This window comes from Anolis sagrei, chromosome 4 (genome assembly GCF_037176765.1).
Source record: "Anolis sagrei isolate rAnoSag1 chromosome 4, rAnoSag1.mat, whole genome shotgun sequence".
NCBI classification, from domain to species: Eukaryota; Metazoa; Chordata; class Lepidosauria; order Squamata; family Dactyloidae; genus Anolis; species Anolis sagrei.
Window position 1 is genome coordinate 244,983,140 of NC_090024.1, and position 25,482 is coordinate 245,008,621.

The 25,482-nt window shown below is 44.9% G+C and overlaps 1 protein-coding gene across 2 annotated transcripts in view; it reads left to right on the forward strand.

Moving 5' to 3' along the window:
* LOC132772959 (protein-glutamine gamma-glutamyltransferase 2-like) overlaps window positions 1-24,700 on the forward strand; it is an 84,920-nt gene extending 60,220 nt beyond the window's left edge. For both annotated transcript variants that reach the window (XM_060771808.2, XM_067468295.1), the window contains 6 exons: window positions 1,601-1,704; window positions 2,991-3,230; window positions 4,468-4,737; window positions 17,509-17,669; window positions 19,972-20,108; window positions 22,890-24,700. In XM_060771808.2, the coding sequence (XP_060627791.2) occupies window positions 1,601-1,704; window positions 2,991-3,230; window positions 4,468-4,737; window positions 17,509-17,669; window positions 19,972-20,108; window positions 22,890-23,046 (1,069 nt within the window). In that variant the 3' untranslated portion in view covers window positions 23,047-24,700. The remainder of the gene's footprint in view (window positions 1-1,600; window positions 1,705-2,990; window positions 3,231-4,467; window positions 4,738-17,508; window positions 17,670-19,971; window positions 20,109-22,889) is intronic.
* Window positions 24,701-25,482: the final 782 nt, after the last annotated feature.

Below are 25,482 nucleotides of genomic sequence, written 5' to 3' on the forward strand. Positions count from 1 at the left end.
TCTGTCTTGCTTTTGCGTTGTTTAAAAGATGTTGTTGGGTCTGGGTTGTTGTAGGTTTTTTCGGGCTATATGGCCATGGTCTAGAGGCATTCTCTCCTGACGTTTTGCCTGCATCTATGGCAAGCATCCTCAGAGGTTGTGAGGTCTATTGGAACTAGGAAAAAGGTTTATATACCTGTGGAGTGACCTACAACAACCCAGTGATTCCGGCCATGAAAGCCTTCGACAATACATTGTTGTGTCTCATTTTGGGAAGGAAGGCAAGATGTGTTATGCAGTGTGTGTTTTATTTCAGCGTCCTAATGCTGAAAAACCCAGGTGCAAAATAGTCTCAGACCAATAGCCAAGGTAAACAGAAAATCTTTACTCTCTTAACTTTGGAGAGATAAAACCAAACTGGCAATGCAACACACAAAAATCAGCAGTGCAACATATTTACAGTCTTTGTAATAAACATAAAATAAAACATCTAAGCAGCAAATGGGAAATCAAAACAACCTGAAGTAAATAGCTATTTCACCACCAGCATCTCCTGCTGGAACTCCACGCTGGTGAAACAGAACTTCAGCAGCAGCCCTCCAGAAAACCAGAACCCACCAGAAATCCAACACCCACCACACTGTATTCAAAAAAACTCAAACAGTTATAGTCCCTTGGGCACAAGATTGCTACTTGACCTACTTAGCCAGCTGAACAAGATAATTACAAACAATAAGATTTTTCTTCACACATATACTTGTGTCCTGCAAGGAGTTACCATAACAAGATGCAAATTCAAACAATAAAAAGCAGCAACAACCATAGTAGTAATTATAGGAAAGGAGAGTGTTTGAGGACTGGGACATCCGTAGGGAGACCAAGGTGCTTGTCTATAAAGCTATTGTCCTCCCAACCCTGCTCTATGCCTGTGAGACGTGGACTGTCTACAGACGTCACATGCAGCTCCTGGAACGTTTCCATCAGCGCTGCCTCCGGAAAATCCTGCAAATCTCCTGGGAAGACAAGCGGACAAACGTCAGCGTGCTGGAAGAAGCAAAGACCACCAGCATTGAAGCGATGGTCCTCCAACATTAACTCCGCTGGGCCGGCCACGTTGTCCGGATGCCTGACCACCGTCTCCCAAAGCAGTTGCTCTACTCCGAACTTAAGAACGGAAAACGGAACGTTGGAGGACAGGAAAAGAGATTTAAAGATGGGCTCAAAGCCAACCTTAAAAACTCTGGCATAGACACTGAGAACTGGGAAGCCCTGGCCCTTGAGCGCTCCAGCTGGAGGTCAGCTGTGACCAGCAGTGCTGCAGAATTTGAGGAGGCACAAGTGGAGGGTGAAAGAGTGAAACGTGCCAGGAGGAAGGCGTGTCAAGCCAACCCCGACCGCGACCGCCTTCCACCTGGAAACCAATGCTCTCACTGCGGAAGAAGATGCAGAGCAAGAATAGGGCTCCACAGCCACATACGGACCCACAGGGAAACCCATGGTGGAAGACCATCTTACTCGTCCAACGAGGGATTGCCTAAGTAAGTAAGTAAGTAAGTATAGGAAAGGTCATCTGCCCTTGCTTTTACTCAATCTGTCCGCTTCTTTCCCATGATTGCTCCAGGAATTATCACTGCTGGGTCGAGGCTTGGATGGGACGCCCAGATCTTTCAGAAGGATATGATGGATGGCAGGTGTTGGACCCAACGCCCCAGGAGAAAAGCGAAGGTATATCCCAGAAGGATACCATGGTCTACAGTATTGAAGGCCACTGAGAGGTCCAGCAAAACTAACAGGGACACAATCCCCCTGTCTAGCTCCCGCCGTAGATCATCCACTAAGGCAGTGGTTCTCAACCTTTCTAACACCGTGACCCCTAAATATGGTTCTTCATGTTGTGGTGACCCCCAACCATAATATTGTTTTTGTTGCTACTTCATAACAGTCATTTTACTACTGTTATTAATCGTAAAGTAAATATCTGATACGCAGGATGTATTTTCATTCACTAGACCAAATTTGGCACAAATACCCGATAGGCCCAAATTTGAATACTGGTGGGGTTGGGGGGGTTGATTTTGTCATTTGGGAGTTGTGGTTGCTGGGATTTGTAGTTCACCTGCAATCAAAGAGCATTCTGAACTCTACCAACAATGGAATTGAACCAAACTTGGCATACAGAACTCCCATGGCAAACAGAAAATATTGGAAGAGTTTGGTGGGCGTTGACCTTGAGTTTTGGAGTTGTAGTTCGCCTACCTCCAGAGAGCAATGTGGACTCAAACGATGATGGATCTGGACCAAACTTGGCACGAATACTCAACATGCCCAAATGTGAACATTGGTGGAGTTGGGGGGAAATAGTCCTTGACATTTTGGGAGTTGTAGTTGCTGGGATTTGTAGTTCACCTACAATCAGAGAGCATTCTGAACCCCACCAATGGCAAAATTGGGCCAAACTTACCACATAGAACCCCCATGACCAACAGTAAATACTGTGTTTTCTGGTGGTCTTTAGTGACCCCTCTGACATTTCCTCATGACCCCTGCAGGGGTCCTGACCCCCAGGTTGAGAACCACTGGTCTACAGTATTGAAGGCCACTGAGAGGTCCAGCAAAACTAACAGGGACACAATCCCCCTGTCTAGCTCCCGCCGTAGATCATCCACTAAGGCAACCAAGGCTGTTCCATGTCCTGGCCTAAAGCCAGACTGCACTGGATCTAGATAATCCATGTTTTCCAAGAACACATGGAGTTGCGAGGCCACCATACATTCCATGACTTTGCCCAAATAGGGGAGATTGGAAACTGGCCAAAAATTGACTAATTGAGTGGGGTCCAGTGATGGTTTCTTCAACAGCAGTTTTGTAACAGCTTCTTTTAAGCTGGCTGGGATTTTGCCCTCCTGTAAGGAGGCATTCACCATCACCTTTACCCACTCTGTCAAACCCTTCTGCCCTCCTATATCAGCCAGGATGGACTACGTATTGACAGCCTTCTTTCTTTTCGGCAGGTGTTTACTGCTGCGGACCAACGCCTGTCAAGGCCGTCAAGGAAGGAGACCTTCACCTCAAGTACGACGTCCGGTTTGTCTTTGCCGAGGTCAATGCCGACGTGGCGTATTTGATGCTCCAGAAGGACATGTCCCGGAAGAAGACCACCTTCACCTCCACAGTGGGCAAGAACATCAGCACCAAGAGTGTGGGCAGGGACTCCAAGGAGGACATCACCCATCATTACAAATACCCTGAAGGTATGCAGAAGTACTTACAGCAGTCCTATGGACTCTGTGTGTATGTGTTGGTGAAGGGCAGCAACAGCGAGGAGATAAGATCTTAGGAACTTTCAGATATTGTTTGAGTAGGTGTCTTCAATTTGTGTATTGAATTGTGGTGGCCCTAAACATGTCATAGGCTTTTATGGAGCAAGAAAGACTCAGAGGTGGGTTTGCTGGGTCCTTCTTCTGAAATGCAGCCTATGGCGGTGTCACAATCTGTGTGGCCTAATCATTAAAGTCCCAAACATGGTCCCACTGTCTTGCAGGTGGTACTTTATTGGTTACAAATAGTCAAAGCATGCATGACATTCAAGGTCCATATTCCTAGATCTCATCCATCTCAGGTATCAAACTTCTTTTATGGCTTCTTCTCAATGTCCCAGTCCTTTGAGTCCCTTTGACAAATGGCCTTCCTCTAAAACTCTGTAGACCATGAAACAACAGTTGTATGCCCCATATTGACATTTATGGTGTGACTTCTAAGGAGTAGTGAGAGGAGGTCCTATGGAGTGTGTGCAAATGTATGAACAAAGGGACAGCAAATGACGGAAGACAAGATCTCAGAACTGACCAGATTTTGTATGTATAAGTAGATGCCTTCAGGTCTCCTGTTGACTTGTGGTAACCTTATGAATCTCATAGGATTTCCTTAAGCAAGGAAGGTCCAAGGGTGGTTTGCCTGTTGACTATAGAATCAAACTGGAGACCCTATAGTTCAGGCATGGGCAAACTTCATCTCTCCAGGTGTTTTGGACTTCAACTTCCACAATTCCTAAAAGCCTACCGACCTGAAGGCATCTACTTATACATACAAAATCTGGGCAGATCTGAGATCTCGTCTTCCATCATTTGCTGTCCATTTGTTCACACATTTGCACACACTTCATAGGACCTTCTTTCACTACTCCTTAGAAGTCATGCCATAAAAGTCACCATGGGGCATACAACTGTTGTTTCATGGTCTACAGAGTTTTAGAGGCAAACCATTTGTCAAAGGGACTCAAAGGATTGGGACAGTGGGAAGAAGCCATAAAAGAAGCTCAGGGCGGATTGCAATGTACATATACTGAGATGGATGAGATCTGTTTCTAGACAGTTGTTGTCTAGAAGGATCTCTAAGTCCTCCATGATGACTTCAGTCAACTTCTGGTAGATATTGACCACTGAACGATGGATAGCATGTGCTGATGGCATTGTCCCTTCCCTTTGGCAGACTCGGAGGAAGAGCGAGCTGTGTTTGAAAAGGCCCAGGTCCACAAAGACCCACCGCCAGCAGAAGAAGGGCTGAAGGTCAAGATCAAAGCCTCCGAGGGCATGAATAATGGCTGCGACTTTGATGTCTTTGCCCTTCTCACCAACAACACAGCTGAGGAGCACCGGTGCCGCCTGATGTTTGGGGCCCGGACGCTCAGCTACAATGGGGCTCTGGGTCCCGAGTGTGGCTCCAAAGACTTGCTCAACATCACGCTTGAACCATATGCAGGTAAGACTCAAACCTTTGGAGTTGTAGTTCCTTTTCCTTGTGTTGTTTCATCAGGTGAAGCAGCTGCTCTATAGTGGAGCAAGGCAACGATCTGTCTGGCTCAGCACAAACCAACCAATGCATATCACAACAAGGCCATCTATACAATTGCATTAATGCAATTTCACATTTATTTATTTATTTACAGTATTTCTCTTCCGCCCTTCTCACCCCGCAGGGGACTCAGGGCGGATTGCAATGTACATATACATGGCAAACATTCAATGCCATAGACCAGTGGTTCCCAACCTTCCTGATGCCACAACCCCTTAGTACAGTTTCCCCTGTTGTGGTGACCCCCAACCATAACATTATTTTCGTTGCTACTCCATAACTGTAATTTTGCTACTGTTATGAATCGTCATGTAAATATCTGATAGGCAGGATGTATTTTCAAATCCCAAATACCAGATATGCCCAAATTTGAATACTGTTGGAGTTGTGGGGTGGGGTGGGGGGTTGTTTTTGTCGTTTGGGAGTTGTAGTTGCTGGGATTTATAGTTCACCCTCAATCAACAAGCATTCTGAACACCACAAACAATGGAACTGACATAGAACTCCCATAACCAACAGAAAATACTGGAGTGGTTTGGTGGAAATTGATCTTGAGTTTGGGAGTTGTAGTTCACCTACACCGAGAGAGCACTGTGGACTTAAACAAGGATGGATCTGGACCAAACTTGCCAAGAATACCCAATATGCTCAAATGTGAACACTAGAGGAGTTTGAGGAAAATAGACCTTGATATTTGGGAGTTGTAGCTGCTGGGACTTATAGTTCATCTACAATGAAATAACTTTCTGAACCCCACCAAGAATAGAATTGGGCCTCACACATAACCCCCAGGACCAACAGAAAATACTGTGTTTTCTGGTGGTCTTTGTTGACCCCTCTGACACCCCCTTGCGACCCCACCAGGGGTCCCGACCCCTAGGTTGAGAAATGCTGCCATAGACACACAACATATATGGACACTCAAAGGCTATTTAACAATCCAGTTTTTTTCCTGAGGGTATTCTGGCCACTGGGGAGTTGTCGCTTCACCAACAATTTGTGACATTGATGAAATACTTTCTCATTCTTTGCATGCTTGCTGGAGATTTTTATGGCCTCGTAAATTAGTTAAATTAGCATCTCCACATAAGTGGTATCTTTTGCCAAACAAACATGGATTTATCAAAAACAAGTCATGCCAGGCTAATCTGATCTCTTTCTTCGATAGAGCTACAAGCTGGGTAGATGCGGGGAATGCCGTGGATGTAGCGTACCTGGATTTCAGTAAGGCCTTCTTCGACAAGGTCCCCCATGACCTTCTGGCAAGGAAACCAGTCCAATGTGGGCTAGGCAAAACTACGGTGAGGTGGATCTGTAATTGGTTAAGTGGACGAACACAGAGAGTGCTCACTAATGCTTCCTCTTCATCTTGGAAAGAAGTGACGAGCGGAGTGCCGCAGGGTTCCGTCCTGGGCCCGGTCCTGTTCAACATCTTTATTAATGACTTAGATGAAGGGCTAGAAGGCATGATCATCAAGTTTGCAGACGACACCAAATTGGGAGGGATAGCCAATAGTCCAGAGGACAGGAGCAGAATTCAAAACGATCTTGACAGATTAGAGAGATGGGCCAAAACTAACAAAATGAAGTTCAACAGGGACAAATGCAAGATACTCCACTTTGGCAGAAAAAACGAAATGCAAAGATACAGAATGGGGGACAATGCCTGGCTCGAGAGCAGTACGTGTGAAAAAGATCTTGGAGTCCTCGTGGACAACAAGTTAAACATGAGCCAACAATGTGATGTGGCGGCAAAAAAAGCTAATGGGATTTTGGCCTGCATCAATAGGAGCATAGTGTCTGGATCTAAGGAAGTAATGCTACCCCTCTATTCTGCTTTGGTTAGACCACATCTGGAATATTGTGTCCAATTCTGGGTACCACAATTCAAGAGAGATATTGACAAGCTGGAATGTGTCCAGAGGAGGGCGACTAAAATGATCAAGGGTCTGGAGAACAAGCCCTATGAGGAGCGGCTTAGGGAACTGGGCATGTTTAGCCTGAAGAAAAGAAGGCTGAGAGGAGATATGATAGCCATGTATAAATATGTGAGAGGAAGCCACAGGGAGGAGGAGGGAACAAGTTTGTTTTCTGCTTCCTTGGAGACTAGGACGCGGAACAATGGCTTCAAACTACAAGAGAGGAGATTCCATCTGAACATTAGGAAGAACTTCCTGACTGTGAGAGCCGTTCAGCAGTGGAACTCTCTGCCCCGGAGTGTGGTGGAGGCTCCTTCTTTGGAAGCTTTTAAGCAGAGGCTGGATGGCCATCTGTCAGGGGTGATTTGAATGCAATATTCCTGCTTCTTGGCAGAATGGGGTTGGACTGGATGGCCCAGGAGGTCTCTTCCAACTCTGATTCTATGATTCTATGATTCTATGAAACTGCATTCATTCTACAATGTAGGTGTACCCCCATTTATAGGGCTGGTCTCAATCCAATGGATAGGGCCAACTAGAGTAGACCCACTGAATCAATGGAGATTTTGGTAAGTGTGGACTTGTGGTGTCACAATGTTATCTATTGGGTGATTCCAGTTGGATTTAGGCCTAGGAGACATGGTGATGTGTTTCGCGGCCACTTCATTCCAACTTTAGCAATTGACAATCCAAGATCTGAATTCACACTTGGGTCCAGAAAGTGCAACTCAGAGGGAGCAATTTTTTGGTTCAGAGCAAGCCATTTCCTGTCCTGGAACCTCCTCCAAAGTGGCAGCTCCATTAACATTGGTGTTTTCATACAAGAGCACATAAAGGACAAATTCAAGGAGACAAATGGCTGGCCTTGCGCAAATTTGGCAGGAGCATGGTCTTCTCGGATTCCGTCTCGTGGCAGAAAAGTGGCGAAGGAAGAGGAGGATGTTGGTGGAGGCCAAGCCAGTGGAGATAAACATGCTCCTTCTGGCCTGACCTGGAGGTGGAAGCTCAAAAGAGGCATTGTTTTTGAGCTTTCAGGTGGAGACAGGAGATGTTGGCTTTGGTCTGCGTCCAGGATTGTCATTCCTGCTGGATGTGTCAGCAAAGAGGCTTAGTGGGCATCTGTTTGGGCATCGCGAGAGGGAGAGATGGGAGCATTTGCTGAGAAGCATAGAACATGCCAGGAGGTAAAGCCTGATTTGAGTGGGATTATGGAGAGCCGAAGCACACAAAATGAATTTCAACTGAGATTAACAGAATGTGCTACGTCCAGGCAGGGAAACAAATACAAGGCAGGTGAGATTTGGCTTGGAAACAGTCCACGTGAGAGGGATCTAAGAGTCTTAGTATTCCACAAAGGAGTGGACACTGTGATGCAGCAGCTAAAAAGGCCAATACAATCCAAGGCTGTAATAAGAGGAGTCTAAAGTCTGCACAGAAGGAAATCATAGCCTCACTCTTTTCTGCTTTGGTCAACTCTCACTGGGAATAATAACCCTGTGTCCAGTTCTGGGCAAAGCCATTCAAGAAGGAGATGGACAAACTGGAAGGCATCACCAAATATGGGTTGTTGTAGGTTTTTTCGGGCTATATGGCCATGGTCTAGAGGCATTTCTCCTGACGTTTCGCCTGCATCTATGGCAAGCATCCTCAGAGGTAGTGAATCATAGAATCATAGAATCAAAGAGTTGGAAGAGACCTCATGGGCCATCCAGTCCAACCCCATTCTGCCAAGAAGCAGGAATATTGCATTCAAATCACCCCTGACAAATGGCCATCCAGCCTCTGCTTAAAAGCTTCCAAAGAAGGAGCCTCCACCACACTCCGGGGCAGAGAGTTCCACTGCTAAACGGCTCTCACAGTCAGGAAGTTCTTCCTAATGTTCAGATGGAATCTCCTTTCTTGTAGTTTGAAGCCATTATTCCGCGTCCTAGTCTCCAAGGAAGCAGAAAACAAGCTTGCTCCCTCCTCCTCCCTGTGGCTTCCTCTCACATATTTATACATGGCTATCATATCTCCTCTCAGCCTTCTCTTCTTCAGGCTAAACATGCCCAGCTCCTTAAGCTGCTCCTCATAGGGCTTGTTCTCCAGACCCTTGATCATTTTAGTCGCCCTCCTCTGGACACATTCCAGCTTGTCAATATCTCTCTTGAATTGTGGTGCCCAGAATTGGACACAATATTCCAGGTGTGGTCTAACCAAAGCAGAATAGAGCATGGGGAGCATTACTTCCTTAGATCTAGACACTAGGCTCCTCTTGATGCAGGCCAAAGTCTGTTGGAACTAGGAAAAAGGGTTTATATATCTGTGGAATGACCAAGCTCAGACAAAGGGCTCTTGTCTGCTGGAACTAGGTGTGACTGTTTCAACGGACCACCTTGATTAGCATACAATGGCCTGACATTGCCTAGAGCAAACTTTTGTTGAGAGGTGATTAGGTGATTAGAGGAAACCATGAAAATGAACAAAATCTGGCTACCAGTATTAAAAAAAACTCTAAAATTACAACAGCACAACAACAGAGAGGAAACAAACAAGGACATCTAATCACCTCTCAACAAAAGTTTGCTCTAGGCACTGTCGGGCCATTATATGCTAATCAAGGTGGTCAGTTGAAACATTCACACCTAGCTCCAGCAGACAAGAGTCCTTTGTCCCACCTGGTCTTTCCACAGATATATAAACCCACTTTCTTAGTTCCTACAGACCTCACTACCTCTGAGGATGCTTGCCATAGATGCAGGCGAAACGTCAGGAGAGAATGCCTCTAGACCATGGCCATATAGCCTGAAGAAACCTACAACAACCCAGTGATTCCAGCCATGAAAGCCTTCGACAATACATTAAATTAAAACAGCACAACAACAGAGAGAAAACAAACAAGGACATCTAATCACCTCTCAACAAAAGTTTGCTCCAGGCACTGTCGGGCCATTACATGCTAATCAAGGTGGTAAGTTGAAACATTCACACCTAGCTCCAGCAGACAAGAGTCCTTTGTCCCACCGTGGTCAGTCCACAGATATATAAACCCACTTTCTTAGTTCCAGCAGACCTCACTACCTCTGAGGATGCTTGCCAGAGATGCAGGCGAAACATCAGGAGAGAATGCCTCTAGACCATGGTCATATAGCCCGAAAAACCTACAACAACCCATTGGAAAATATGTCACTTTAAGGACCCAGCAAGCTTATCTTCTGCTGCTCCGAAGACTAGGACACAACAGAGCAGTGAAGAGGAAGAGATTCCATCTAAAGATTAGGAAGGACAGGACATTTTGATGGTTTGAGCTGTTTGAAAGAGGAATCTTCCACTGCCTGGGCATCTGGTGAAGTCTCCTTCTGTGTCAGTTTTTGAACAGAGGATAGATGGCTATCTATCAGGAGGGCTTGGATTGTGTCCTTCTGGCTGGCAGAAGGGGGCTGGAATGGATCCAGTTTCACTTGGACTAAATCGTTGTTCAGATGGACGCTACCGCCATCAGGAGGTGACAGCCCCAGTTGCCTAGATGTGGTCCCATGCCACCTGGACAATGGCTCCAGATTCGGCCCATAAGCACTGCTCTGGTTTATACCAGGCTAAGTGCCCTTAAACCATTAGTAGAGAGAGGAGGAGGCCTGGCAGGTGAATAAGTGCCTCAATCTGAGGACGCGGGAGCAGAGTGGCTGTTCGGAGAGGAATGCCAAACCATGCCAAAGCAAACCGCAGACAGCTTAGCATCGCTGAGCCGAGAGTGGAAAATTCCAGGCTGCGTGGAGATGGAGAGGGCAGGAATGTAGCTGTTTGGCAGGAGAAGGAAACCTCATTCCAGAGCCTGGTCTAGGAGGCTTTCATAATGAATGCCGATTTGCATGGCCGCAGAGTTTCCCTCAGTGGTTTGCTTGGCCATGAAAGGTCCAGCAGAGAAGCCGCAGAAGCCTGGAAATGTCTGTGCCATCCCAGCAATGCAACCTCTGCAGATCTCAGATGGACATCTTCTCGGAGTTATTACATTTAGCTCATTGCACCAGTTCCAGCCTATTATTCCAGTGTTATGCCAGTATTGTTCCAGTATTGTTTGGCACCAAATGGTGCCTTCTGTAAGCCGTCCTGAGTCCCTCTTTGGAGGCGAGAAGGATGGGATAAAATGCTCTTAATAATTAACCATAGAATCAAAGAGTTGGAAGAGACCTCCTGGGCCATCCAGTCCAACCCCATTCTGCCAAGAAGCAGGAATGTTGCATTCAAATCACCCCTGACAGATGGCCATCCAGCCTCTGCTTAAAAGCTTCCAAAGAAGGAGCCTCCACCACACTCCGGGGCAGAGAGTTCCACTGCTGAACCGCTCTCACAGTCAGGAAGTTCTTCCTAATGTTCAGATGGAATCTCCTCTCTTGTAGTTTGAAACCATTGTTCCATTGCGTCCTAGTCTCCAGGGAAGCAGAAAACAAGCTTGCTCCCTCCTCCCTGTGGCTTCCCCTCACATATTTATACATGGCTATCATATCTCCTCTCAGCCTTCTCTTCTTCAGGCTAAACATGCCCAGCTCCTTAAGCCGCTCCTCATAGGGCTTGTTCTCCAGACCCTTGATCCTTTTAGTCGCCCTCCTCTGGACACATTCCAGCTTGTCAATATCTCTCTTGAATTGTGGTGCCCAGTATTGGACACAATATTCCAAGTGTGGTCTAACCGAAGCGGAATAGAGCATGGGGAACATGACTTCCCTAGTTCTAGACACTTTACTCCTCTTGATGCAGGACAAAATCCCATTGGCTTTTTTTTGCCGCCAGATCACATTGTTGGCTCATGTTTAACTTGTTGTCCACGAAGATGCCAAGATCTTTTTCACACGTACTGCTCTCGAGCCAGGCCTCATCGTCCCCCATCCTGTCTCTTTGCATTTCGTTTTTTTCTGCATAAGTGGAGTATCTTGCATTTGTCACTGTTGAACTTCATTTTGTTACTACAACAACACAAGAAGGCAGGAACAATTTGTGGAGTCTTCTTTTCTTTTCTTTGAAATAGAAGCAGGATAGTTGCCTGTTAGGAGGATTTGGATGGCAGAAGGAGGTTGGACTGGATGGCCTTTGGGGTTCCTTCCAACTCTAGGAGTTTATAGTCCTTTAGCCTCATCCAGAAATGCCTGGAATCAGAATGCAAAATCCTTACGGATCACAAAATTCTTGGCTGCTCTTACTGTCTGCTGTTTCCCTTTTATGCCTCTGCTCTTGCTGGTTTGTGTCTCCAAAGCTTTTGTTGCTTCTATTCTTGTTTTCTCAGCTGCTTTTCCATTGTTGTTCCTCTGTTTGGGTTCCCAACATGTGCTGTCCATCAAAGCTATCGGGTGTCCATCAAAGGCTCGGCCTGTCCTTTGTACATCTGGATTGATTCACAATGAAAGAGTTTGTGGTGCAAAAGAGAGGATACCCACAACTTTATCCTGAATAAGGAATCTTCCAGACTTCAGTTGCAATTCAGCCTTTTTTTGCAGAATGGCACAAATGTCTGAACAAGAAGATAATGTTATGCCGGAATTTTGAGTCCCCTTTGGGGAGATAAAGTGGGATATGAATAAATATAACAACAACAACAACAGTAATTGAAATCCTGTTTAGAACCACAACACCTGCCAATGACTGGGTGCCATTTCTCAATGCACAGTTTTGCATTGTATTGTGCATTGTGTATTGCAATGGTCAGTTGACCATTGCAATACACAGTGCACAATACAATGCATGTTGCTCTATCATTATTATTATTATAAATATAATATTATAATAATAATAATTCAAATCTCATGTAGAATCTCAAGAATGCCCAACACCTGCCAATGACTCAGTGCCATTTCTCAATGCACAGTTGTGCATTGTTTTGTGCACTGTGTGTTGCAATAGTCAGTTGACCACTGCAATACACAGTGCACATACAATGCATGTTGCTATATTGTTATTATGATTATAAATATAATAAAAATAATAATTCAAACCCCATGTAGAATCTCAAGAATGCCCAACACCTGCCAATGACTCAGTGCCATTTCTCAATGCACAGTTGTGCATTGTTTTGTGCACTGTGTGTTGCAATAGTCAGTTGACTACTGCAAAATACAGTGCACGACACAATGCATGTTGCTATATTGCTATTATTATTATTATAAATATAATTCAAACCCAATGTTTGAATTATAAGAATGCACAACTCCCAATGACTCAGTGCCATTGCTCAATGCGCAGTTGTACATTGTGTTGTACACTGTGTATTGCAATAGTCAACTGACCATTGCAATACACAGTGCACAATACAATGCATGTTGCTATATTGTTATATATGATAATAAATATAATAATAATAATAATAATAATAATAGGTGACAGCAGGATTAACGAGAAACAACGGAAAAGCTGATACAATATGAGGATTTCAAGATGTGCAAAGACTCTGGCACAAACCAGTAAAAGTGATCCCAGTAGTAATCAGCACACTGGGTGCAGTGCCTAAAGACCTTGGCCTGCACTTAAACACAATCAGCGCTGACAAGATTACCATCTGCCAGCTACAGAAGGCCACCTTACTGGGATCTGCACACATCATTCGTCGATACATGACACAGTCCTAGACACTTGGGAAGTATCCGACGTGTGATCCATTACAACAACCAGCAGAGTGTCTGCTGTAGACTCATCTTGTTGGGTTTCAAATAATAATAATAATAATAATAATAATAATAATAATAATAATAATAATAAATCACACAGTTCTAGACACTTGGGAAGTGTTCGACTTGAGATTTTGTGATACGAAATCCAGCATATAGATCTCGTTTGCCGTGACATACTGTGTTTTTGTGTCAGTAAATAATAATAATAATAATAATAATAATAATAATAATAATTCAAACCACTGTAGAATCACAAGAATGCACAATACCTGCCAATGACAGTACCATTGCTCAATGCACAGTTGTGTGTTGTATTGTATGCTGTGTATTTCTATGGTTAGTTGACCATTGCAATACACAATGCACAATACAATGCATGTTGCTATATCGTTGTATCCATGGATTCCACATCTATGGATACAACCATTCATGGCTTCAAAATATTCCAAAAGCAAAAATCCCAAAAGCAAATCTTGATTTTGCAATTAGGTCCCATCCATGTCAACATTGTTATCCATGAATCATAGACTCATAGAATCAAAGAGTTGGAAGTGACCTCATGGGTCATCCAATCCAACCCCATTCTGCCAAGAAGCAGGAATATTGCATTCAAATCACCCCTGACAGATGGCCATCTAGCCTCTGTTTAAAAGCCTCCAAAGAAGGAGCCTCCACCACACCCCGGGGCAGAGAGTTCCACTGATAAACGGCTCTTGAATGCCTTGGATGATTGCATACAAGGCACCAGTTTGCTACACCATTGGATATAATTCGTTGTCTGAAGAGTTGTAGTTTAAAGCCTTTGTGAAATATGTAAAACTATGTATCTCCCAAAGAGGGCTGGTGATTCAGCAAACTTCAAATCCCACGATTCCATAGATATGAGCCATTGCATTTGAAATGGCATCATAGAATCATAGAATCCTAGAGTTGGAAGAGATCTTGTGGGCCATCCAGTCCAACCCCATTCTGCCAAGAAGCAGGAATATTGCATCCAAAGCACCCCTGACAGATGGCCATCCAGCCTCTGTTTAAAAGCTTCCAAAGAAGGAGCCTCCACCACACTCCGGGGCAGAGAGTTCCACTGCTGAACGGCTCTCACAGTCAAGAAGTTCTTCCTCATGTTCAGATGGAATCTCCTCTCTTGTAGTTCATTCATTCCTCAGTGGGGATATACCACCAAAGAAACTAAGATACATGGGTTGTTGTAGGTTTTTCCAGGTTATATGGCCATGTTCTAGAGGCATTTTCTCCTAATGTTTCGCCTGCATCTATGGCAAGCATCCACTACCTCTGAGGACACTTGCCATAGATGCAGGCGAAACGTCAGGAGAAAATACCTCTAGAAGATGGCCATATAACCCGGAAAAACCTACAACAACCCAGTGATTCCTGCCATGAAAGCCTTCGACAATAAGATACATGTCTTCTCTTTCCTTCTTTCCCTCTTTCCTTCGTGCCGTGCATGCCTCTCCTCATATAGACCTGGCATGGATTTCTTTCCTCTTCTGGGAAAGAATCCAATTCGTGTTGACCCACTGCTCTCTCTTCCCGCTGAGCTATTTTTGATGGTGCTCAAGAGTTTTAGGTGCCACGAGGACCTTTTATGAGAACAGCCTTCGCTTGACTCCCTTGAAATGTATTTTACTTGGAAAATTGCCAGCCACCTGCAAAATTTGCAAAAGACACGCCACCAAATCCATGTCCGCAAAAGAGTAGGGATGGAGATCTTTAGGTATATTTATTCATGCAGATAAGAAAGAATAATGCTGTGGCGTTTATCTCTCCTTTGCAAGAGTGTGCAGTTTTCATAGAATCATAGAATCAAAGAGTTGGGAGAGACCTCATGGGCCATCCAGTCCACCCCCATTCTGCCAAGAAGGAGGAATATTGCATTCAAATCACCCCTGACAGATGGCCATCCAGCCTCTGTTTCAAAGCTTCCAAAGAAGGAGCCTCCACCACACTCCGGGGCAGAGAGTTCCACTGCTGAACGGCTCTCACAGTCAGGAAGTTCTTCCTCATGTTCAGGTGGAATCTCCTCTCTTGTAGTTTGAAGCCATTGCTCCATTGCGTCCTAGTCTCCAGGGAAGCAGAAAACAAGCTTGCTCCCTCCTCTCTGTGGCTTCCTCTCACATATTTATACATGGCTATCATGTCTCCTCTCAGCCTTCTCTTCTTCAGGCTAAACATGCCCAGCTCCTTAAGCCACTCCTCATAGGGCTTGTTCTCCAGGCCCTTGATCATTTTAGTCGCCCTCCTCTGGACACAATCCAGCTTGTCAACGTCTCTCTTGAATTGTGGTGCCCAGAATTGGACACAATATTCCAGATGTGGTCTAACCAAGGCAGAATAGAGGGGTAGCATTACTTCCCTAGATCTAGATTCTTTAATGCTCAATTTCCAAGCATTAAAGAACATAAACATGTTTTAAACCCCTGCTTTTCGTGAGTAGAAAATATGTTTTGAGTGGGAAATTCATGGAGGACAACTAAACTTATTTTATTTAGTCATTTTTTTATGTTGCTCTTGAAATTATTATCTTACTTTTGAATTTTTTTAATTTCATTTATCGTGCCATCAGCAACCAGACCATTGTATTACATTTCTAACAGAACAAAACAAACAAACGGATAAAAAACCCACCAATTTTGCAAGCTTGGTAGTTGATTAAATGTCCTTTGACCAGTAGCTGGCCACTTGGAGTGCCTCTGGTGTTGCCGCAAGAAGGTCCTCCCTTGTGCATGTGGCAGGGCTCAGGGTTCATTGCAGCAGGTGGTCAGTGGTTTGCTCTTCTCCGCACTCGCATGTCGTGGATTCCACTTTGTGGCCCCATTTCTGAAGGTTGGCTCTGCATCTCGTGGTGCCAGAGCGCAGTCTGTTCGGCGCCTTCCGAGTCGCCCAGTCTTCTGTATGCCCAAGGGGGAGTCTCTCATCTGGTATCACCCAAGGATTGGGGTGCTGGGTTTGAGCCTGCCACTTTTGAACTCTCGCTTGCTGAGGTGTTCCAGTGAGTGTCTCTGTAGATCTAAGAAAACTATTTCTAGATTTAAGTCGTTGACGTGCTGGCTGATACCCAAACAGGGGATGAGCTGGAGATGTCACTACCTTGGTCCTTTTGAAATTAAAGAATGTAAATACATTAAAATATCATTGGAAAAATGTGAATAAAACAATAATTGTGTCATTAAAACCATTGAACATTAACATATTAAAATGCATCAAAATGGTTACTGGGCTTTCCCATTTCTTATCTGCTTCTACGATTGCACTTGGTTGGGATATCTAGCTTTGGAAGTCCAATGTTGCCACTTGTTGTGACTCAGCTTGAATCTGAGTCTGAAACTGAGTTCTGTGGGCCTTCCGAGCCAGAATTCCTACAAGATAATGAGGAGGCTGATGGGTTACAGATTTCTGTACATGCTTCAGACAGGGCTGATGGTGGGGCTGCTGAAGGAGAATCCGCAAGGGGAAAGGAATGTTAGTGAGACTGATAACAAGAGTGAAATCCCACATGGCCAGGTGGAGACATCTTTGCCTTCCCACAGTGATCCGGTCCAGCTGGACCAAGATAAGGGGTTGCAGAGCCTTGAAGATAATGAATTAATGAGCAGAAAACATCGTCTGCAATTAAGGCTCCGGAGAAGCACTCACTTGACTAGCAAGCGAGAAGCCAAGGGTGCCAAAGGTCAGCGCAATGCGTTCATGTCTGCAAAGGGTATTTAGCTTTGTAGCTGACAAGCAGGGGTTGTCAGTTCAACGTAGCTCTTTCCATGAAAACTTTTGCGGATTAACTTTGGCTTTTAGCAACACACTTCTAGCTTCCTGAATCTGGATTTGGGTCTTGTTTTCAACTGTTTTCCATGGACTCTTGTTTGACCATTGCCAAAGGATTGTGCTTCATGTTTTTGCCTTTGGATCTTGGGAACTTTGTCTTTGCATTTAAGCCTTTGTCTTGCCTATGGAACTTTTGCATTTCTTATACTTTGTTTCGATTTTGCCTTTTTCTCAATAAACTACGAAACCTACAGCTTTGGTGTTGTGGTGTCTGGAGCAAGGTGAAAGCTACCCTGAGTTGCACCACCACTGTCCACCCTCCTGACCTGGTTTTCTCTTTTTTCCAGAGCGGACCGTCCCTTTGCGCATCCTCTATGAGAAGTACGGCCACTGCTTGACTCAGGACAACATGATCAAGGTGATGGCCCTCCTTGTGGACCTCGACACCCAGGAATCAGTCCTCGGGGTCCGGAACATCTACGTCAAGAACCCGGATATCAAAGTCAGGGTAAGGATCACCCCGAGCTCTTGCTCATCCTAAGAGGGAACATAGAATCATAGATTTGGAAGAGACCTCATGGGCCCCAATCAGCCAAGAAGCAGGAAAATTGCATTCAAAGCACCCCCAACAGATGGCCATCCAGCCTCTGTTTCAAAGCCTCCAAAGAAGGAGCCTATACCACATTCCGGGACAGAGAGTTCCACTGCTGAACAGCTCTCACAGTCAGGAAGTTCTTCCTAATGTTCAGATGGAAAGAAGAGAAAGGAGGAGGAAAAGAAAGAAGGAAAGAGAGAAGGAAGCATTGAAGCAAAAAAGTGAAGGAAGGAAGGAAAGAGGTAGAGAAGGAAGAAAGTAGAAAAAGAGGGATGAAAAGAAATAGGGGGAAAGAAAAAAGAGGTAGAGAAGGAAGAAAGGAGAGAAAGAGGGAAGGAAGGAAAGACAGAAGTATGGATAGAAGCAAAAAGCGAAGGAAGGAAGGAAAGAGGTAGAGAAGGAAGAAAGGAGAAAAAGAGGGATGAAAAGAAATAGGGGGAAGGAAAGAAAGAGGTAGAGAAGAAAGAAAGGAGAGAAAGAGGGAAGGAATGAAAGAAGGAAAGATAGAAGTATGGATAGAAGCAAAAAGCAAAGGAAGGAATGAAAGAGGTAGAGAAGGAAGAAAGGAGAAAAAGAGGGATGAAAAGAAATAGGGGGAAGGAAAGAAAGAGGTAGAGAAATAAGAAAGGAGAGAAAGAGGGAGGGAAGGAAAGAAGGAAAGACAGAAGTATGGATAGAAGCAGAAAGCAAAGGAAGGAAGGAAAGAGGTAGAGAAGGAAGAAAGGAGAATAAGAGGGATGAGAAGAAAAAGGGGGAAGGAAAGAAAGAGGTAGAGAAGGAAGAAAGGCGAGAAAGAGGTAGGGAAGGAAAGAAGGAAAGACAAAAGTATGGATAGAAGCAAAAAGCGAAGGAAGGGAGGAAAGAGGTAGAGAAGGAAGAAAGGAGAAAAAGAGGGGTGAAAAGAAATAAGGGGAAGGAAAGAAAGAGGTAGAGAAGGAAGAAAGGAGAGAAAGAGGGAGGGAAGGAAAGAAGGAAAGACAAAAGTATGGATAGAAGCAAAAAGTGAAGAAAGGAAGGAAAGAGGTAGAGAAGGAAGAAAGGAGAAAAAGAGGAATGAAAAGAAATAGGGGGAAGGAAAGAAAAAAAAAGTAGAGAAGGAAGAAAGGAGAGAAAGAAGGAGGGAATGAAAGAAGGAAAGACAGAAGTATGGATAGAAGCAAAAAGCGAAGGAAGGAAGGAAGGAAAGAAGGAGGTAGAGAAGGAAGAAAGGAGAATAAGAGGGATGAAAAGAAAAAGGGGAAAGGAAAGAAAGAGGTAGAGAAGGAAGAAAGAGAGAAAGAGGGAGGGAAGGAAAGAAGGAAAGACAGAAGTATGGATAGAAGCAAAAAGTGAAGAAAGGAAGGAAAGAGGTAGAGAAGGAAGAAAGGAGAAAAAGAGGGATGAAAAGAAAAAGGGGAAAGGAAAGAAAGAGGTAGAGAAGGAAGAAAGAGAGAAAGAGGGAGGGAAGGAAAGAGAGAAGGAAGCATGGAAGCAAAAAGCAAAGGAAGGAAAGAGGTAGAGAAGGAAGAAAGGAGAGAAAGAGGAAGGAAGGAAAGACAGAGGTATGGATAGAAGCAAAAAGCGAAGGAAGGAAGGAAAGAGGTAGAGAAGGAAGAAAGGAGAAAAAGAGGGAGGAAAAGAAAAAGGGGGAAGGAAAGAGGTAGAGAAGGAAGGGGAGAAGGGAAAAAAAGGGAAGGAAGGAAGGAAGGACGGAAGGAAGGAAGGAAGGAAGGAAGGAAGGAAGGAAAGAGGGAGTGAAGGAAGGAGGGAAAAAAGGAGAGAAAGAAGGAGGGAGGGAAGGAAGGAAGGAAGGAAGGAAGGAAGGGAGGGAGGGAGGGAGGAAGGAAGGAAGGAAGGAAGGAAGGAAGGAAGGAAGGAAGGAAGGAAGGAAGGAAGGAAGGAAAGAGGGAGCGAAGGAAGGAGGGAAAGAAGGAGAGAAAGAGGGAGGGAAGGTTGGCCACAGCAACACGTGGCAGGTACAGCTAGTATAAAACAAATTCCCTGTGGTGAGATGAGAACACCTTCAAGAATTAGCTTGGGGGACAGAATAGGTGGACCTTGTAGCAACTAATGGTGATCCCATGAACTTCTGTGGCACCAGTGTTTGGGAAGCACATTCACACACGTCCTGAGCCTTTAATCCCTGTGAACCAGGAGGGATGACTGTATTTCCTCCTTGTCCAAAGTTCTTCCAAGTTCTTTTACCCTCATTGCAACTTCTCCCTTGCAAACGCAGGTCCTGGGGGAGCCGATGCAGAAGCGGAAGCTGGTGGCTGAATTGACACTGACCAACCCGCTGCCCACCCCTCTCTCTGGCTGCGTCTTCACCGTGGAAGGGGCCGGACTCACAGATGGACAGAAGATCCAGGAGATGTAGGTGTCTTCTCTTCTCTTCTCTTCTCTTCTCTTCTCTTCTCTTCTCTTCTCTTCTCTTCTCTTCTCTTCTTAAACAGTGCTTTCAGGTTGCACGAGGATTGTAGTTTCCTTGCCAGGGCTCCATGTGATGCAGTCGGGGGATTTGTAATTCGTACAGAGGACCCTTCAAATTTTGGATTTAATTTTTGCAGATCTGATCATACTATGTAACATTATTTTTGTTCCTGGGTTATATAAATGATGTTTCCTAGAATCAAAGAGTTGGAAGAGACCTCATGGGCCATCCAGTCCAACCCCATTCTGCCAAGAAGCAGGAATGTTGCATTCAGATCACCCCTGACAGATGGCCATCTAGTCTCTGTTTAAAAATCTCCAAAGAAGGAGCCTCCACCACACTCCAGGGCAGAGAGTTCCACTGCTGAACGGCTCTCACAGTCAGGACGTTCTTCCTCATGTTCAGATGGAATCTCCTTTCTTGTAGTTTGAAGCCATTGCAAGAAAGGAGATTCCATCTGAGCTTAATTGGTTCTAACATAAAACATGGAAAAAGTTCATTAAACTGCAAAAACTTTGTCTTTGCGGGAAGGACATCCTGCTCTAGCACATTTTGCTCTTGTTCTTCAATGGAAAAGCCAAGACTCCAGAGGACAGGAGCAGGATTCAAAACGATCTTGACAGATTAGAGAGATGAAGGGCCAAAACTAACACAATGAAGTTCAACAGTGACAAATGTAAGATACTCCACTTTGGCAGGAAAAACGAAATGCAAAGACATAAAATGGGAGACACCTGGCTCAAGAGCAAGACGTGTAAAAAAGATCTTGTAGTCCTCATGGACAACAAGTTAAACATGAGCCAGGAATGTGATGTGGCAGCAAAAAAAGCCAATGGGATTTTGGCCTGCATCAAGAGGAGCCTAGTGTCTAGATTCAGGGAAGTCATGCTCCCCATGCTCTATTCCGCTTTGGTTAGACCACACTTGGAATATTGTGTCCAATTCTGGGCACCACAATCAAAGAAAGATATTGACAAGCTCGAATGTGTCCAGAGGAGGGCGACTAAAATGATCAAGGGTCTGGAGAACAAGCCCTATGAGGAGCGGCTTAAGGAGCTGGGCATGTTTAACCTGAAGAAGAGAAGGCTGAGAGGAGATATGATAGCCATATATAAATATGTGAGAGGAAGCCACAGGGAGGAGGGAGCAAGCTTGTTTCCTGCTTCCTTGGAGACTAGGACGCAAGGGAACAATGGCTTCAAACTACAAGAGAGGAGATTCCATCTGAACATGAGGAAGAACTTCCTGACTGTGAGAGTCGTTCAGCAGTGGAACTCTCTGCCCCGGAGTGTGGTGGAGGCTCCTTCTTTGGAAGCTTTTAAACAGAGGCTGGATGGCCATCTGTCGGGGGTGATTTGAATGCAATATTCCTGCTTCTTGACAGAATGGGGTTGGACTGGATGGCCCATGAGGTCTCTTCCAACTCTTTGATTCTAGGATTCTATGACTGTGAGAGCCGTTCAGCAGTGGAACTCTCTGCCTCGGAGTGTGGTGGAAGCTCCTTCTTTGGAAGCTTTTAAGCAGAGGCTGGGTGGCCATCTTTCAGGGTGATTTGAATGCAATATTCCTGCTTCTTGGCAGAATGGGGTTGGACTGGGTGGCCCAGGAGGTCTCTTCCAACTCTTTGTGTCTATGATTCTATGAAAGGAGATTCCATCTGAACCTAATTGGTTCTATCATAAAACATGGAAAAGGTTCATTAACTGCAAAAACTTTGTCTTTGTGGGAAGGACATCCTGCTCTAGCACATTTTGCTTTAGTGTTTCAATGAATATCTCATAAAGTCTCAACCTATTCAACCTAATTTGTGGCAACCACGAAAACAAAGTTTCTGGAGTAGAATCATAGAATCCTAGAATCAAAGAGTTGGAAGAGACCTCCTGGGTAACCCCATTCCAGTCCAACCCCATTCTGCCAAAAAGCAGGAATATTGCATTCAAAGCACCCCTGACAGATGGCCATCCAGCCTCTGCTTAAAAGCTTCCAAAGAAGGAGCCTCCACCACACTCGGGCAGAGAGTTCCACTGCTGAACGGCTCTCACAGTCAGGAAGTTCTTCCTAATGTTCAGGTGGAATCTCCTCTCTTGTACTTTGAAGCCATTGTTCCACTGCGTCCTAGTCTCCAAGGAAGCAGAAAACAAGCTTGCTCCCTCCTCCCTGTGGCTTCCTCTCACATATTTATACATGGCTATCATATCTCCTCTCAGCCTTCTCTTCTTCAGGCTAAACATGCCCAGTTCCCTAAGCCGCTCCTCATAGGGCTTGTTCTCCAGACCCTTGATCATTTTAGTTGCCCTCCTCTGGACACATTCCAGCTTGTCAATCTCTCTCTTGAATTGTGGTGCCCAAAATTGGACACAATATTCCAGGTAAAGTGGTCTAACCAGAGCAGAATAGAGGGGTAGCATGACTTCCCTAGATCTAGACACTATGCTCCTCTTGATGCAGGCCAAAATCCCATTGGCTTTTTTGCCGCCACATCACATTGTTGGCTCATGTTTAACATGTTGTCCACGAGGACTCCAAGATCTTTTTCACACGTCCTGCTCTCGAGCCAGGCATCATCCCCCATTCTGTATCTTTGTATTTCATTTTTTCTGCCAAAGTGGAGTATCTTGCATTTGTCACTGTTGAACTTCATTTTGTTAGTTTTGGCCCATCTCTCTAATCTGTCAAGATCGTCCTCTGGACTATTGGCTAACCTTTCACCTGTCTCTCTGCAGCGATTCCCCAATCAGTCCAGGCGAAGAAGCCAAAGTGAGGGTGGACTTCGTTCCCCGGCAGTCTGGTTTGCGGAAGCTGGTGGTGGACTTCGAAAGCGACAAGCTGAAAGGGGTGAAGGGCTACCGGAACGTCATCATCGCCCCCTTGCCCAAGTGAAGAAGAAGCCGGCCTCCGTTTGCCTTGCCGCACTCCTTTGCAATGAGCCTCCCCTTTAGAGCAAGAGGGACACATCCCAGGAGCAGCCGAGACCCAAGGAGAAGTCCTCCAGATATGGACGCTTGAAGCCCAACCCAACACGTCCTGAGTTGCAAATCACTCAGTCTCCTCCAATGCAGAATGCTCCTTCTGGTGTTTAGACATGGAAACTGATATGGCTCATTGGCAGGAGTGTCCATCTTCCTGAATTCATTTCTCATAGGATGCATCTACACTCAGCATTGAGTGAATGCAGTTTGACATCACTTTCATTGCTCAATGTTATGGATTTCTGGGAGTTGTAGCTTGGCAAGGGCTTGAGCCTTCTCCATCATACCTTACTCCACATGACAGCTCCCAGGATTCCATAGCATGGAGCCATGACACTTAAAGTGGTGTCAAACTGCATTAATTTTACAGTGCAGATGCATCCCTAAACACCTTCGTCACATAACTTGAAGGTTGGGTTGTTGTAGGTTTTTTTGGGCTATATGACCATGGTCTAGAGGCATTCTCTCCTGACGTTTCGCCTGCATCTATGGCAAGAATCCTCAGAGGTAGTGAGGTCTGTTGGAACTAGGAAAAAGGGTTTATATATCTGTGGAGTGACCAGGGTGGGACAAAGGACTCTTGTCTGCTGGAGCTAGGTGTGAATGTTTCAACTGACCACCTTGATTAGCATATAATGGCCTGACAGTGCCTGGAGCAAACTTTTGTTGAGAGGTGATTAGATGTCCATGTTTGTTTCCTCTCTGTTGTTGCACTGTTGTAATGTGGACAATTTCAACAGAAAGGAGAAAACCATGAAAATGAACAAAATCTGGCTACCAGTATTAAAAAACTATAAAATTACAACAGCAAAACAACAGAGAGGAAACAATCAGGGACATCTAATCACCTCTCAACAAAAGATTGCCCCAGGCACTACCAGGCCATCAAACCAAGGTGGTCAGTTGAAACATTCCCACCTAGCTCCAGCAGACAAGAGTCCTTTGTCCCACCCTGGTCATTCCACAGATATATAAACCCTTTTTCCTAGTTCCAACAGACCTCACTACCTCTGTGGATGCTTGCCATAGATGCAGGCGAAACGTCAGGAGAGAATGCCTCTAGACATGGCCATATAGACCGAAAAAACCTACAACAATCCAGTGATTCCGGCCATGAAAGCCTTCGACAATAACTTGAAGGTTGTTTTACAACACAATATTTTTATACATTTACATTTATTATATGCCTTAATAGGACAAAGCAATGCAAAACTATGCAAAACTCTCAATTGTTCATTATTCTTTCTGGTAAGGAACAAAACGAGAAATAGAAGATTACGATTTTCCACCCAAGAGATGTGATCCTCCAGATATAGCTGGACTACACATCCCAGCATTCTTCACCATTGGTTATCTGAGTAATAAGACCCACATAGCTGGACTACAAATCCCAGCATTCCTCACCATTGGTTATCTGAGTAATAAAACCCCTAGCCACTTAATACAAACCTTGAGGGCACCTACATTTGGGGTGTTGAATCTGTTCCGGGTTTTAGTCCAAATATTATCTTTTGCTGTGTGTTTATATATATTTTTATTATATATTAAAGGTGCTTTATACTGTTTCCACTTTGTGTTTTTAACAGAACTGCTCGTTCTATTCTTTTATAACGAAGTGTTGTATTAATGGGGATTCTTTTATTAAGCTGTGCTTTCTTTTAATGACTTGGGGGTTCTTTGCTGGGAGAAAGGCAGGATATACATTAATTAAATAAACCATAAATAACGATCCAAGCTGCCCAAATAGGTCCAGCACGGTACTTTTAAAAGTTCAGACTAAAATCCGGTGACTGAACGGATTTGGAAGCTTTAGCCTTCACTGTCAAAGAGCACGGATGCCGCACCAAATTATTAGAGTTCTGTGCGGATCCCATTTCCTTCGCTACCGATGCTACTTCCGGCACCTTTGGGAGCACGAAACGGGAAGCCCACTCCCGGTACAAAAATCAGCTCAACATGAAAGCTAGCATTAGTCAATTCCGGCTTCTTGCCTGCTTTTTGTGAGCAGCCTCCTTGCCTTGGAAAGTGTGTATGTGTGTGTATAATGTACAGGCCCAGAAAGCCCAGTCTTCTCCGCAACCGAGCACCTCCTCTAGAGTAAACTTGCCTCCTTGCATTGGAAAGTGTGTGTGGCATACAGGCCCAGAAAGTTAGTGCACTTGCATGCAACCAAGTGCCACCTCTAGAGTAAGAATGAGAACTTGCCTCCTTGCCTTGGGAAAAGAGTGTGTGTGTGTCATGAAGGCCCAGAAAGTGTGCGTGTCTGCTTGCTGCCGAGTGCCTCCTCTAGAGTAAGAATGAGAACTTGCCTCCTTGCCATGGAAAAATGTGTGTGTGTGTGTGTGGC